This window comes from Akebia trifoliata, chromosome 11, assembly GCF_017979445.1.
Source record: "Akebia trifoliata isolate Shusen 1 chromosome 11, ASM1797944v1, whole genome shotgun sequence".
Lineage (NCBI taxonomy): Eukaryota > Viridiplantae > Streptophyta > Magnoliopsida > Ranunculales > Lardizabalaceae > Akebia > Akebia trifoliata.
In genome coordinates, this window is record NC_141385.1 from 10,364,986 (window position 1) to 10,380,403 (window position 15,418).

The 15,418-nt window shown below is 34.0% G+C and overlaps 1 protein-coding gene across 3 annotated transcripts; it reads left to right on the top strand.

The window, feature by feature from the left end:
* Positions 1 to 9,563: 9,563 nt before the first annotated feature.
* LOC147390858 (retinoblastoma-related protein-like) lies at positions 9,564 to 14,849 on the top strand. Of its 3 annotated transcripts, none has more exons than XM_086417104.1 (6): positions 9,564 to 9,761; positions 11,399 to 11,500; positions 11,640 to 11,877; positions 12,365 to 12,472; positions 13,630 to 13,748; positions 13,955 to 14,849. In XM_086417104.1, exons 4-6 carry the CDS (start codon positions 12,365 to 12,367, stop codon positions 13,998 to 14,000), a joined length of 273 nt encoding a protein of 90 aa, XP_086273230.1. In that variant the 5' UTR covers positions 9,564 to 9,761; positions 11,399 to 11,500; positions 11,640 to 11,877; the 3' UTR covers positions 14,001 to 14,849. The 3 variants fall into 3 exon arrangements, with proteins under 3 accessions (XP_086273230.1, XP_086273229.1, XP_086273231.1); XM_086417103.1 differs by having other exon boundaries at positions 11,640 to 11,757; positions 12,362 to 12,472; XM_086417105.1 differs by lacking the exons at positions 11,399 to 11,500; positions 11,640 to 11,877.
* Positions 14,850 to 15,418: the final 569 nt, after the last annotated feature.

The window sequence follows — 15,418 nt, forward strand, 5'->3', positions numbered from 1 at the left end:
TTTATTGCCTTTAGCCCAACCTCAACACCACCCCTTGTTCGTTTAAGCATCATGATATCGGCATGGCTACGAAGAATGTTACTTGGTCTATCTTAATTGTTGGTGGAGAAGAAATGAGGGATTAAAACTCATATTACATTTTTGTATTCGAGCTAGTTTTGTGCAGTTACTTTTGAATGAAAAGTTATTTTAGTGGGAAATATCAGGTAAGAGTATTTTAGCCAATCAGTGGGAAGTTATTTTGTGCATGTCACGTTTGATAAAAAATCACGATAAGATTTTGCGGGATTCTACCACATTTTTCCTAAGCTGAATAGAATATGCACATTTGCAGAGAAGTGAAAACAGCAATAAAAATTTAAAGTGTAACGACTTAAATGCCTTTACACATTATACACAATTCAATCGATTATCCCCACATTTTTACTCTTTAACGACAGAAAGGGTTTGTCGTTAAAAGAGTTTCAAGAACCCTATTGTGAACCCCATCGTGAGCCTCTTGCTGCTGCCATTTCTGATGGTTCGAACACCACCACCACCAACACAATATTGCCATTTTCTGCTACAGTAAGTAATCATGAACCATAAATTACACATCTTTCTTCTTTTCTTTTTTTTTCAAATAGATGATTGTGTGAACCACAAACACGAGTTATGCATTTCAATGGGATGGTTGTGTTAACCACAAACTTTCTTCCTATATATGAGATTTCAATTCAGGGGTGGTAATTTTAATTTCGTTTTGGTCATCATATCCTGATTTTTCGATTTCAATTCAGGGGTGGTAATTTTAAATTCGTTTTGGTCATCATATCCTGATTTTTCGATTTCAATTCAGGGGTGGTAATTTTAATTTCGTTTTGGTCATCATATCCTGATTTTTCAATCTGGGTACTCTTCATATTTATTATTATTTTTTTCATTATTTTGAGCCCCAATTTTCTCAAAATTCTTGTTTATCTAATCCAGCTTTCTTTTTGGGGTGATTTAATATAAGTTTTAGTAATCTTTGATAGCCAAGAACTATGAGTAATAGAATTTCATAAATTGGACGGCCCAAAACCGTCCAATTTTATAAATTAGATGGCCAAAAACCGTCGAATTTAGTAATTCGACGGCCTAAAACTGTCGAATTTGAAATTTTTTTAACAGAATTTCAACGGCATTAGGCCGTCGAATACTATATTTACGACTTAATTTAAAGACTAATGAAAACTCTTTTTTATGCATTTGTCTTCAACCCATACCTGCGAAAAAAATCACACATTCATATCCATATCGACATTCACATCCCATTCACACCAATTTGCATTCAAGCATTCAATTCATAGTATCAAAGAATAATAAGATTTAAAATAAAAATTACTTTACGTCCAAATTTTAATCTCATGTATTGTAAGAATTCTTGAGATCATGTTCACATACATAATGTAATGAAGTCTAAAACCAAAAACAGGGTTTTTGTCTTCAAGCCACTGCTGTCTATTTCTAGCCCCAAAGGCACGTCCCGCCTCACCACGGGCTGAAGGACTTTAGACTTTTTCCTTGCCTTAGCAGCAACCTTGGAGACTTCTTCTGCATTCAAGTGTGCCAGTGCTCTTCACTATTCTATACATCTACATGAACACCACACAAACTGTAAATGACTCAAACTATAAGTTGTTTTGCACCTATCCCCTTAATACTCTTATCAATTAACAATGTCAATAACATACACCAAGGAGCATTTTAGACGGCCTTGTTTTACGTACCAGACTGTCAAGGCCCCCATCAATGTGAAATAAAATTACCCCCATTCCCCTTCTTCTATCGATCTCTGCCTACTCATTCAATAATGTTAATGTACATTAGGCAAAGAGGGTTTCATTTAAAAAAACTCTGCAAGAATTTCGAACGTCACTCACCATACAAGAACAAATTGTGATCTCCTCTGCTGTCAATGCTGATGTAACCTCTACCAACATGCCTGAAATGGAAAGCCAGTTAAGATGGTTACCGAAAAGAGAGGAAATACATGACGTTTAATGTTCACGACAAAAGAGACATTGGTCCTCAGGATTTTAATTGCTCGTATTACTTATCCACCTAGGCATTATTAAGTGATTTGTTTGACTATTTGTACAAACTATATTGTATTCAAGCTAGTCCAGATAAGTCTCTCTCATACCCCACATCTCACAATATGAACGTATATTGCATATGATATTAAATGGATGTATGATTTATTAATTAGTTTCTAATTGGTTTATGCTGCCATGTTAGTTAGTTGCTTAAAGTTAAAAGACCATCTCAAAAAAAGGAAAATAGCTGGAATTGATATTATTTATATATAATATACAGGCATGCTGGTTGGCAGCACTCCAAAGCCAATTACTTGTTTTTTCCTTCAGAGAATCAAGATACCTGCTTTCCCTTTGGCTAGACTGTTTATTGGGTTGGTCTGTGTTCCATTACTTTTGCCCACATTTTCTTTAAGACAGTAGCAGGCAACTTCATTTTAACACAATCAATTTTCTAGGTTTTTAATGTTGGAGGGATGTGGTATTGTTCTTGCCTTTTGTAGAACATGCAAGAAATTACTTGAAAGCAGTAACACATACATCTCTTCTTAGTATCAGTAGACATGGTAACTCATATATATGTATATATATAGAGAGAGAGAGAGAGACACACACACACACACACCTACATATATATGTATTAAACTAGAGAAGAAAGATAATGAAAAAGTTTAGTATTTTTTATCAGTGTTGGAAGTTAAAAGTAGTGAAGCTGAAGCTAGCCCAAGAGGAAAGGAAAATGCTGGAATGACACAAACGGAGACACGAAGGTGACAAAAATTATTTATTTACAATACAAAGAAGGTGGTCCAGTGTAAGAAAGTATTAATCAATGATTCATTAAGTGGGTGTCTCAATTTCGATTCAATATGTTCGAAGTGGGTATCTCAATTTCTAATCGAAATTCCTCAAAAATGGAAATTTTTGAACTACCCAACAAACAAAAAAATTCAGTTATTCTTGAAGTGATTCATTGTTTTCGAAGTGGGTATCTCGATTTCTAATCGAAATTCCAGAAAAATGATAATTTCTGAACTACCCAACAAACAAAAAAATTCAGTTATACCTGCAGTTGTCTCGATTTCGATTCACTGTTTTCGAAGTGGGTATCTCAATTTCTAATTGAAATTCCTCAAAAATGGAAATTTCTTAACTACCCAACAAACAAAATTCAGTTATTCCTAAAATGGGGGTCTCGATTTCGATTCAATTTGTCAGAAAAATAGGATTTTTTAACTACCCAAAAATCAAAAATCAGAATTTTCTGAAATAAGTATCTAGATTTGAAACAAATGCATCTGTATTAATTAAAATAACATGACCAGAATCAAAAAATAAATAACCTCAAAAAAAAAAAAAATTCGAAAAAAAAAACCTAAATAATTCAAGATTTTTTTGTCTTCATAAAATCGGAAATCAAATTATACAATTATTTTGTAGAATAATTTTACCACAGTGTTTGAGATTTCAAAATTAAAAAAATAAAAAAATAAAAACAAACTTACAGTTCTATCGAGAGTTCGTTATCCCCAGTGGCTTTTGATCCATCACTAGAATTTACTTTATTTTTTTAACTTATAAAGTTAAGTTAAGTGGGCCTTAGTGATTGTATTACAGTGGATTGGTTTATAGAGTGATCAATTGGGAGGAATTCCATGTTCTTGCAAATTCAACGAAATCATTTATGATTTGGAAGCATAATAATTCTTTTTGAATTTGGAAGCAAATTCAATGAAATTATTTATGATTTCTAACAAAGCTTGAAATAGGAAAAGTAATCTAACTTTTCAAAATCAAATATATATTAAAAAAAAATAATAAGCACCATAATTTTGCTCGATTAAGGGTAAAAAAACATCCCACTGGTTTCCTCATACTAAGAAATGGCTTTGCTTCAGCCATTTCTAACAAAGCTTGAAATAGGAAAAGTAATCCAACTTTTCAAAATCAAATATATATTTAAAAAAAAAAAAATTAAACACCATAATTTTGTAAAGGAAAAAAAACATAATTTTGCTTGATTAAGGGCAAAAAAATATCAAAATCGTAAAATAAACACCATAATACATGTAAATCAATAGAATCAACGAAGAAAATATAGATCCCCAAATTGATAAAGAAATCAATGTATATCATGGATCATAGATGCATCAAAATCATAAATCATCATCAATCATCAAAATCGTAAAATAAACACCATAATACATGCAGATCAATAGAATGAACCAAGAAAATATAGATCCCCAAATTGATAAAGAAATCAATGTATATCAAATGCATTAACAAAAGACATGGATCATAGAAGCATCAAAGTGAAGGTCAAAATCAGACCTTAGTAGGAGCCATTCGTGATAAATAACCCAAAAAAAAAAATTTCGAAAAAAAAACCTAAATAATTCCGGATTTATCTGTCTTCATAAAATCGGAAATCAAATTATATAAATAATTTTACCAGTGTTTGAGATTTAAAAATAAATAAATAAATAAATAAAAACAAACTTACAGTTATCGAGAGATCGTTCGTGTTCGTGAGATGAAATTGCAGCGAAAAAAAAAAATCGAAAAAAAAACCTAAATAATTCCGGATTTATTTGTCTTCATAAAATCGGAAATCAAATTATACAAATAATTTTACCAGTGTTTGAGATTTCAAAATAAAAAAATAAAAAAATAAAAATAAACTTACAGTTATCGAGAGATCGTTCGTGCTCGTGAGACAGCGAGAGCGAGAGAGTGTAACTTAGTAGAAGCCGTTCGTGTTCGTCCTTCGTCGGAGCGAGAGTGAGGAGGTTCGAGGGTTTCAGCAAAGCGAGAGAGAGAGAGAGGGAGAGAGAGGTTTTCGTCGATGGAGTTGCAGCGAGAGAGAGGAGGGTTTCGAGGGTTTTAGCGAAGCAAGAACGAGAGAGAGAGAGAGAGAGAGGAGGGTTTCAGCCTCCCTAGAGCGAGAACGAGAGAGAGAACTCCATCGAGCGTTTAGTGAGAACAGACGAGAGAGAACAGAGTTCTCTTTGCTGTTTTTTCACGCAGGGAGGTGACACTAATAACTGAAAAGACGAGGGATGGCGCTGTAATAACTTATAACTTATAATTTAAACGCAATAAACAATCTCGGCCGTCCGATTTAGTAATATCCAACGGCCGGGTTACTTTTGTTAAATTGACTGTTAAAACTAATGCATCCGAACGCCTCCCATATATATATATAGGGTCCCGTTCGGCACCCTAAGTTTTACCACACACTTTAACAAACACGTTTTGTCTTACATGGGTTAGAAGTTTCGGAATGAGCTGATTTTTGGTGAGGATGATCTCTATGGTGAGGAGATCATCCTCACCAAAAATCAGCTCATTCCAAAACTTCTAACCCCATCAAAATTGATTTACAAAAAATGGACGGTTCACGATTTTTCAACGTGTAAACATGGGGCTAAACATTTCGGAATGGGCTGATTTTTGGGGAGGATGATCTTCTAATCATAGAGATCATCCTCACCAAAAATCAGCTCATTCCAAAACTTCTAACCCATGTAGGACAAAAAACGTTTGTTAAAGTGTGTGGTAAAACTTAGGGTGCTGAACATTTCCCATATATATATATATATATATATATATATATATATATATATATATAGGGGGGCGTTCAATGGCTAACTTTTTAGCAAACTTTTTGGCAAAACATTTTTCAAAACATGAGTTAGAGGTTTTGGAATGGGCTGATTTTTGGTGAGGATGATCTCTACGGTGAGGAGATCATCATCACCAAAAATCAGCCCATTCCAAAACTTCTAACCCCATCAAAAACAGTTTACAAAAAATGGACGGTCCACGATTTTTCAACTGGTAAACATGGGTTAGAAGTTTTGGAATGGGCTGATTTTTGGTGAGGATGATCTACTCACCGTAGAGATCATCCTCACCAAAAATCAGCCCATTCCAAAACCTCCAACCCATGTTTTGAAAAATGTTTTGCCAAAAAGTTTGCTAAAAAGTTTGCCCTTGAACGCTACCCATATATATATATATATATATATATATATATGGGAAATGTTCAGCACCCTAAGTTTTACCACACACTTTAACAAACGTTTTTTGTCCTACATGGGTTAGAAGTTTTGGAATGAGCTGATTTTTGGTGAGGATGATCTCTATGATTAGAAGATCATCCTCCCCAAAAATCAGCCCATTCCGAAATGTTTAGCCCCATGTTTACACGTTGAAAAATCGTGGACCGTCCATTTTTTGTAAATCAATTTTGATGGGGTTAGAAGTTTTGGAATGAGCTGATTTTTGGTGAGGATGATCTCCTCACCATAGAGATCATCCTCACCAAAAATCAGCTCATTCCGAAACTTATAACCCATGTAAGACAAAACGCGTTTGTTAAAGTGTGTGGTAAAACTAAGGGTGGCGAACGGGACCCTATATATATATATATAGGGTCCCGTTCAGCACCCTAAGTTTTACCACACACTTTAACAAACGTGTTTTGTCTTACATGGGTTAGAAATTTTGGAATGGGCTGATTTTTAATGAGGATGATCTCTATGATTAGAAGATCATCCTCCTCAAAAATCAGCCCATTCCGAAATGTTTAGCCCCATGTTTACACGTTGAAAAATCGTGGACCGTCCATTTTTTGTAAATCATTTTTGATGGGGTTAGAAGTTTTGGAATGAGCTGATTTTTGGTGAGGATGATCTCCTCACCATAGAGATCATCCTCACCAAAAATCAGCCCATTCCAAAATTTCTAACCCATGTAAGACAAAACACGTTTGTTAAAGTGTGTGGTAAAACTTAGGGTGCTGAACATTTCCCATATATATATATATATATATATATATATATATATTCTTTTAAAACTTAACATCACATTAAACAGACAACTTAAGATACCATAAGTACGTAGCACATGAAAAACAATTACAATGACACTAAACATGCATGCCTTAGAAGGATTTTAAAGAAAATGACACATCTAATTAACTAGATAAGCTTAGGATAATTTTTAAGTTTGTACTCTCAATCATCAGCACAACCCTTAGTAAGAGTCTTGGTGGTGCTGATATTATTAGTTTCATTTCGCATATCACCAAGAACCCTGTGATATCGAGGGTAGTGTGAGAAACCCATGTTGAGAAGATCATACTACATTGTTGTCCTCGTTATATATCACAAGCTTCCCATCCCTCAGCATTGTACAATGGCAATGTACGGCTGAGATGGGAGGAAATTACAACATGTATTTCCTAAGGATCTGTAAAGCTTTGATTCTTACCCACACAATCAATCAAGAAGAAGAATTTTTTTTTTCTTTAAAAAAAAAAACGAAACCTTTAAACGTTACAGAAATCAGAACCCCTAATTTAACAAAGTATAAGAGAAGAGGTGAAGGATGAGGAAGTGTGCAACGGGTTTACCATAGTTCGAAGCGAGGACGCTTTCCAGAGAGAGGAGTAATGGGTGGCTGTCGTGGGTCTGCATACCCCCAATAAGCCTCAGCTGTTGTTGTAGATGGAAAGAAGGAAGGAAGAAAAAAAGAAACGCATAACGGATCAAACGAAGTATGACTTACGTCACATGGCCTAAAACCCAGTATCTCGTCTCGGCCCCCTAAGATAACGAATGAACTCTTCCGAGTCATATCTTCTCGGACGAGACAAATAGTTTAAATATGTTTAAAATTATTTTATTAATAAATATTTATATTTCACAAAAATTTATTTTTACGTAAATAACAAATGTTTAAAGGAAAATTTTCTAAAAGTGGTTCAAGTGTTGACATTTAGAAAATTTATCATGTTTAAATCGTTGTAAGATCAATTTATTTATATCTTTAAAATAAATATAAAAAAACCCAATTAACTCGATCAAGTTTTATTTATAATTTCAGTCCATATTTAAAAATATCAAACGAGCCATCTTGAATTTCTAACGAGTCAATGGAATGGATGATTCACATTGACTGTCTTGCCTAGTAGGCTTTGAGATCAGGATGACTCGTCTTAGTTACCTCGACATTGAATTAGTCTTTGTACATGATAATGATGAGTAGAAATGAGATTGGGGGACTCAAGTGACACGACTCCTATAAAAATACTTTGCATTCGGGGTGGCTCGAATTGTCTCAAGTTATGTTACTTGGTTCACGAGTTCACTCGATTTGAATTTGACTTCGCAGCAGGGGCGAAACCAGGATTTTCTTGTTGGGGTTGCCGGGGGAGGGGAGCAAAGTACACTTAACTGATAATGTCAAGAATTGTTTGGTAGAAGATGAAGAAATAGCCATTTAAGCCATTTCTCAATAGTTTACGAGAAAATACTTAAATCAAGGGGGTAATGCTATCACTTTAAAAGTATACTGTATCGCAAATATTCACCAAAACATCTACATATCCCCTTTATCTCAGTCTTCTCTAATGGATTAGTGTGAAACTACCTCATTATGTGAAACTAAAATCCCTTCGATTTCTCTACCCAATCTTCAACCTCTTGTGTAAAAAAATTTACGCAGGTATTCAACCTTAAGATCAACCTACTTTAAACTTAAAATCTAGAGAATGAGAAATGATTTTTGAAGTAGAAGATGAAGAGATTTTTTGATAAAAAATTATTGGATTTCCACAGAGGATTAAGATGAGGTTTAATAGGAAGGATAGAAGATGAAGTTAAATAAATTAAAATTAATTTACCATAGAGGTTGAAGAGCTTTAAGACGACATATTTTAAGAAGAAATATTAAGGATATTTTTGTTAGAGGGTGAAAAATGAGGGTATTTAAGTTATTTTTTGTTAGTAGATGAAAAGATCAAATTTAGGGGTATCTCAAAAACTTTTGTTATGCTCTTTGGATATTTCTTGGCGTAAATTTAAGGTAGGAAATTTTTAGATCTTCTTAATAGTCATAGATTTATATATATTATAATTTTAAACCAAAAATCTATTCTTTTATTATGTATATATATATATATTTTTAAAAAAACCATCGTTTTAAAAAATATTGATGGAAAGATCTCACAACAAAAAAAAATGCAAAATAGGAACAAATATTTAAAACGGCGTTAAGCCGTTTCTACTTAAAAACGGTATTACACCGTTTTACCTTTTAAAATCGTTTCAAACGTCAAAATTTCCGTTTCATTCTTTTGGAACTAACCGTACTCTCTCTCTCTCTCTCTCGATCTGTCTCTCTGTCGCTCTCTCAGTTGCTCGCTGTATCGCCCGCTCAGTCTCTCTCTCAATCGCTCTCTCAGTCTCTCTCTCGACGACCTCTCGATCTACCTCTCCATTTCTCTCTCACGGTCTCTTTCGATTGACCCCTCGATCTCTCTCTACTCCCTCGATCGATTTTATATCCCCCTCTATCTGATCGATCGATCGATCAATCTCATGTTCATGTATGAGATTTCTCCCTTCTTCTCGCTTCGATCTTCAAAAAACCCTTATATCCAGAACTAATCGACCTCCGCCTCTCTCTTCTAAGTTGAGTCATTAGGGCATATGGAAGGAGATTAGCCGTGGAAATCACTCTATTTCATCATCGATCTCTCAATCAAGCAAAAATACCCTAGCTTACCATCATGGATCTCTCAATCAAATACACAAACCCTAAATTCTGTTGAAAGTGTTCGAAGCTTGTTGGATTCATTTAGTTCTCTCACCTTACTCGCATATTTTGGATCGATTTCACTCCAAGTCACAGGTTAGATTTCAGAATGATTTTGACGGTTCCCTGTTTCTTCTTAACGAAATTTTAGTTATTTTGACTTTGGTTGGAGAAATAATTGATTATATAGGTTAGTGTTTCTTCTGTATAAATTTTTTATTTGATTAAAAAAAATTAAGCTTACTTGTTTTTGAAGTCTAAACTAAGGATTTTGGCCTCTTAGGTTTGTTTATGTAATATAAGAACGATGGATCGAATTGCAACATGGTTTAATCTAATAAATCCCTAAACAATGGTCTGGATCTTCAAAGTACTTTTTTTTTTCTTGGCTACTATTATAAGTTTACTTTCAATTTTCAATTTCTTGTTTGTTTTTAATGCAATCCCACATTAAAATGAATGGGTTTAGATTAAGTATCAAATCTGAAAATTTATTAGAAATTCACACTGTTCTGGGTTTTTGGGGTGCTTTAATCAGTATAGTGATTTTTGTACTTCAGGTAGAATGGATTGAGTTTTCAGTCCCTGAGATTAAATTATACAAATTCCACATTACCAATGATTGGCACAAATGCAAAATCACTCTTTATAGAACTAAAGAATCAGAAATGTCATTTGGGAGTTTTCTGATTGTTGAATTATTGAAGAACCTATCATTTTTTTTCTTAAAGTCAAGGGTTATGATTGGTATCTATGGTGTAGGATTTATCTTGTTGATTCTGTTTATCTTCTCTCACAATTTCCATGATCACTGTGTTCGTTTCTTGTCATAATCCATGATAATGGTAAACCAAGTGACAAGGTTTCAGAAAAGATGTTTTCTCATTTGGGTATGAGCAAATCTAGCTTGGCTGAGAACATCAAGCCAATGCAGCTTGATTTATTAGCACGAGAGAGACTATACCACATAACCAGAGGAAGATGAAAGTTCTGAGACTGTTCATAAGCAGTCTTCTTTATCATATGGGATCACATCTACCTTTCCTTTAATTGGCCTTCCCGAAATCTCTCATCTTGGGTGTGGTCAATGGCTTACTCTTATGGATTTTCAATTTGCAACAAACCATTTCTCGATGGAGAAGTACTTGGGGAAGGTGGATATGGTGTTTGTTTGTAGGGCTTGACTAATAAATGGAACCGAGATAGTAGTGAAAAAACTTTTCAACAATCTTAAGGACTCTTGAAATTCTTCTATCCATTTAAAAATGATTGTTTTACTCTTTGATGATGCATGTTTTGAGAGATAGAGGGGGGTTGTATTTGGATAACCCCTCTAAAGTTTTACTACTACTTGCAATGTTTCCCTTCTATTAATGTGTCTCTTTTTGTTGGTTGAGCACATTTGAATGGCAATCAGTAATTTTGATCTTTATTACAATTGTATCGAAGTATATGCAGATGTATTCCATTTAATTTTATTATCTTTGTGTTAACATAATTATTTATTATGAGTTATTTATGTCAAAGTACTTTGCTCTAGACTCTATTGATTTGTTGGTTTGGAGTTTTATGTATCTGCCACTGTATTATTCTTCATTGGATATCAGTCTTATCCTACTCATGCATGTGGTTTATGGTTTTTCATTCCTATCTTCGCTTCATTGAATTGTATAATTGGGTAATGGGAGAATTGTTTGTGTTTTAAATCTTATTATATTTTTTGCTTGCTCCAGATGTTAAGATCATAAAATTTGGAGACGTTGTTGAGGCTAGAACAGTTCAGTTCTCATCGCTAATACCTTTAGTCCATCCCTATGAACTGCTTGTGTCCGAGAGTATATCACTCTTCCCATCACCTTCTCTTTGTTATTTCGGGTTATAGTGTTACCTCCCTTTGCGTTAATTCCTCAATTTGTCAATGATATATCCCTAAATTTTTAGCCTTCGGTGATAATTCCGAACCCTATCTTGCAGGTCAAGAAACCTAGACTGGAAATTTCTACCATACAAAGCGAACTAGACTTGTCTTATGGGCAAAGGTATCAAGGAGTTGCAATTCCTAAAGTCCATTTCTCGCGAAAGGGTCTTTAACCAGGAAAGTTTGCAAGCTACATGAGCTACCTCAGTACTCTGTTTATGCACTTTGAACTTAGAACTTGCTGCCATAGTTTGCTTCTTACTTCTCTAAGTGATCAAATAACCACCAACAGAGGTAAAATAACAGAAATTGAACTCCAATTAGAAGGAGATCTAACCCAATCAGAATTATAATATTTATATATCTTAGGGCTGTCAACGGATTCTTATCGGTTCGGATTTAGCTGTATTTGAAAACTCTATTTGAGTGTTACTCAACTAAAAATTATCTCTTTATCATTGTCTTTTGATCTCATAGTTCTTTCTAGTTTTACTTTATTTATTTATTCATTGGGTAGTTGGGATCGCATGGACAAGTATTGCACTTTGAAGAGGGTGGTATCATGTTTCGAACTTTTGAAGCAACCCTTCCAATCAAAATCATGCTATTTTAGTTGCCTACACTAAACATTTGAAATATTGTATGGGTGTTCAATATGATGCTGATTATGTGTTTTCTATTGTTATGGATGTGTCAATTCATAATCCTTACACCACATATTCTCACAATATACAATTGGCAGATCATCTAATTGCATTTTTTATTGTTGGCATATTTTCAGATGTTAGCCACACTTAAAAACTCCCCCAATTCAATGAGCATGTCAAGCTTGAAAGAATGCATTGATCCAAATTTGATGGACTTATATCCTCATGATTGTGTATACAAGGTAAGCATCATCTTTAAGCAAATAACATTGTCCAAATAAATTATTGCCCAGACTTTGTGTAGGCTACATCTCGAATGAATATATTAACACAATTAAGTACATGTATGAAAAAGGTGACTTGTTTAAGAGCATGTGAAGAGGAGACAAATGAGTTCTCAGTACTAATTTATTTGCATAAAGGAATGACCTTGAGTCTCTATTGTTTGCTCTGGTTATAGATGAAGTAATCCTTCATATTCAAGAGCAAATATACCTTAGTGTATGAGAACAATTACTATAAAATCAAATGACCTTGATCGCTAATAAATGATTCAGAATTATGTTATACTGTCTTATTAAAAGAATCCTTAGTCAGCAAACTGTGCTTTTCTTTAACTGACATATTGACCAGATTTTTATTTTTATTTTTACATATTCTAAGCATGTTAGCACTAAATGGTACCAATGTACGACAAGTGTAGGATGTGCACGCTTTATCCCCACAATAGGGAACACAAATACTTACTATCTTACGGAGGATAATCTAAAGATCTAGAGAACATTTCCATGTGGAGCAAGTTAGTTTGGAATGACATTGCCTATGAGCAGTTATATTACTCATTTAAAATTCAAAATTAAGAAGCGTTTTTTAGCAAGTATTAAGTAAAACTGAGAAACATCTTTAATGAAGGGGAAGTGAGATATTTGTCCACTTTGGCTAGGAAAAACTAATAAAGAATTGAAGCACATACAAGTTCTTAGATCCTCAAGGGTTGACTCTGTTGCAATATGAATGTTTATCCGATATTAGTTATTCTTGAGATACAGAAGCTGGAATTATTCACCTATAGAAAAATATAGTAGTTTTAATAAAGAATGTTCGAGAGGATTTATTCTTTTGGAGACTTTTCAGCTGAATATAATAAAAAAGAACTTTTGTGGGTCAAAATTGTTGTTCACCGAATGAAACTGAAGGTCATAAATTTTATTTTTTTTAAATGGAGTCCCAAATAGTATACACATCCGTTGCTTGATCATGCCCTTGTTTTCACAGATTTCTAATTATCCAATTTTCTGAATAATATATGTGTGGTCTATAAAAGATGACTGCATTTTAAGTTTGGTTCCATTGTCCTGTTAGGTTCTTATCTGTGATGACTGTTAAAATATGTGTGCAGATGGATGCTTTAATCTCAAACAGTAGCTCTCAAAGCTTCTACGCATGTGTTGGAGAGAGTACTCATGCATACCAAAGCCCTTCCAAAGACTTGACTGCCATTAATAACCGCTTGAACAGGTATGTTACACGCTGGTGGCTTATATTAACTTAGCTTGTTACTATGTTTTTGGGCTCCCTTTTGGGTTCTTTCTGGGCTACAAATTGAGCTGGGGAGTTGAGGTAAATCTCACTTTCATTGCCACATTTGCTTTCGGATAATATAGCAATTGAAAGTTTTAGGAGCATATCAAGTTCTATACTAATGTGTAGTGCTATGGTTGTAGGGAATCTGGGCTGGCATACTTTGTGGAACTGCTCTACAGACCTTGATTCTCTTGATAGTCATTTGGAAAACCAATTGGAACCAGGAGGAAACCAACATTTCATTCTCTTCTAATGCCTATATAAATCAACCTAACAATTAAAAGCAAACCTCTAGATACATATTTACAAATTGGATGGTTATACTACGTGATCATCTGTTTAATTTCTTCAAGTTCTGACCTAAAAGATTTTAGTACTCAACCCATTGTATGGTAAGGTCTGAACCTTTCATTAATTATTACTCTCAGATTGAGCTTAAGGAAAGAAAGGTCATTTCCTTCAACATAGGACCCTAGATTTTGATGAGTATATATTGTAGTGTGTAAGGAAAGAATGCACATTTTAAGGGTTGTTTATGACTGCTATCACTTTTTCTTGTGACTTCTATTGTGGAGCATATGCATGTAAAGCTATAAGAGCTACGAATATGTTGTTGCTTTGATGACTGCCCTACCACTATTTCTATTGTTTTATTGTTTCTTGAGATATCTCTAACTTAGAGAATGTGAGCATGAGCGGTTGGTGGTTCATGTCACGGCTGGGGCTGCTGCTGGGGCTTTGACTGCTACATTGACGATTCCACTCGATGTGATGAAGACTAATGGCTGATGCTGGGGGAGTATCATAAGATGAAGCTTAATTAGATGATATTTATCTGATTCAATTATTCTTGGACTTAATGGCTATTGGGGAGGCAGCGTGTACGTTAGTTCATGGCATCAATCGTCTTGGTGCAAATTCTTTGCTTGACATTGTTGTTTTTGGTCGAGCTTGTGCAAATAGGGTTGCAGAGATCCATAGGCCTAGTAAGTTTTATCCGTGCTCTAAAATATTACTTCCACATTTTTTGTCAAATCTCATCCATATTGGTATATATTTATTTTTTTTTTTTCTAAAGTTTTAGATATCGGTTTGTAACCGATGTCAAAAGTCTTAGACTTAGGACATCGGTCTTATAGACATCGGATTTTAATCGATGTCTAAGGTATATATTTTTTTTGTTAGTGCTTTTCAGATTTGGAACGGTTTTAAGCCGTTCCAAATTATGTTTTTTTGGAAGGGTTTTTAACCGTTCCAAATCCTGACATTTAGAACGGCTTCTAGCCGTTTAAATTCATTAACAACACCTCGATACGAGACGGTCGTTCAACCGTTTCATAGCCGTTTAGGAACGGTTATAAACCGTTCCTAATTTGCATTTTTGTTGCCCTGATCTAGAAGTTCCTTTATAAAAAAAATATCAAAAGAATTTAAATAAAATTTTATATTCAGAGAAGTCAACTTACAATACAAGATTGTCATTTTAGTCTCTTTTTTTGTTATTGAATGTTGTATTATTTTATTTTTGTGTTAATTTTTTTTAATAATAAGATTCTTGAGATGAGAGATACGCTAAAAATTCTATTAAGATAGTTTTAACACCA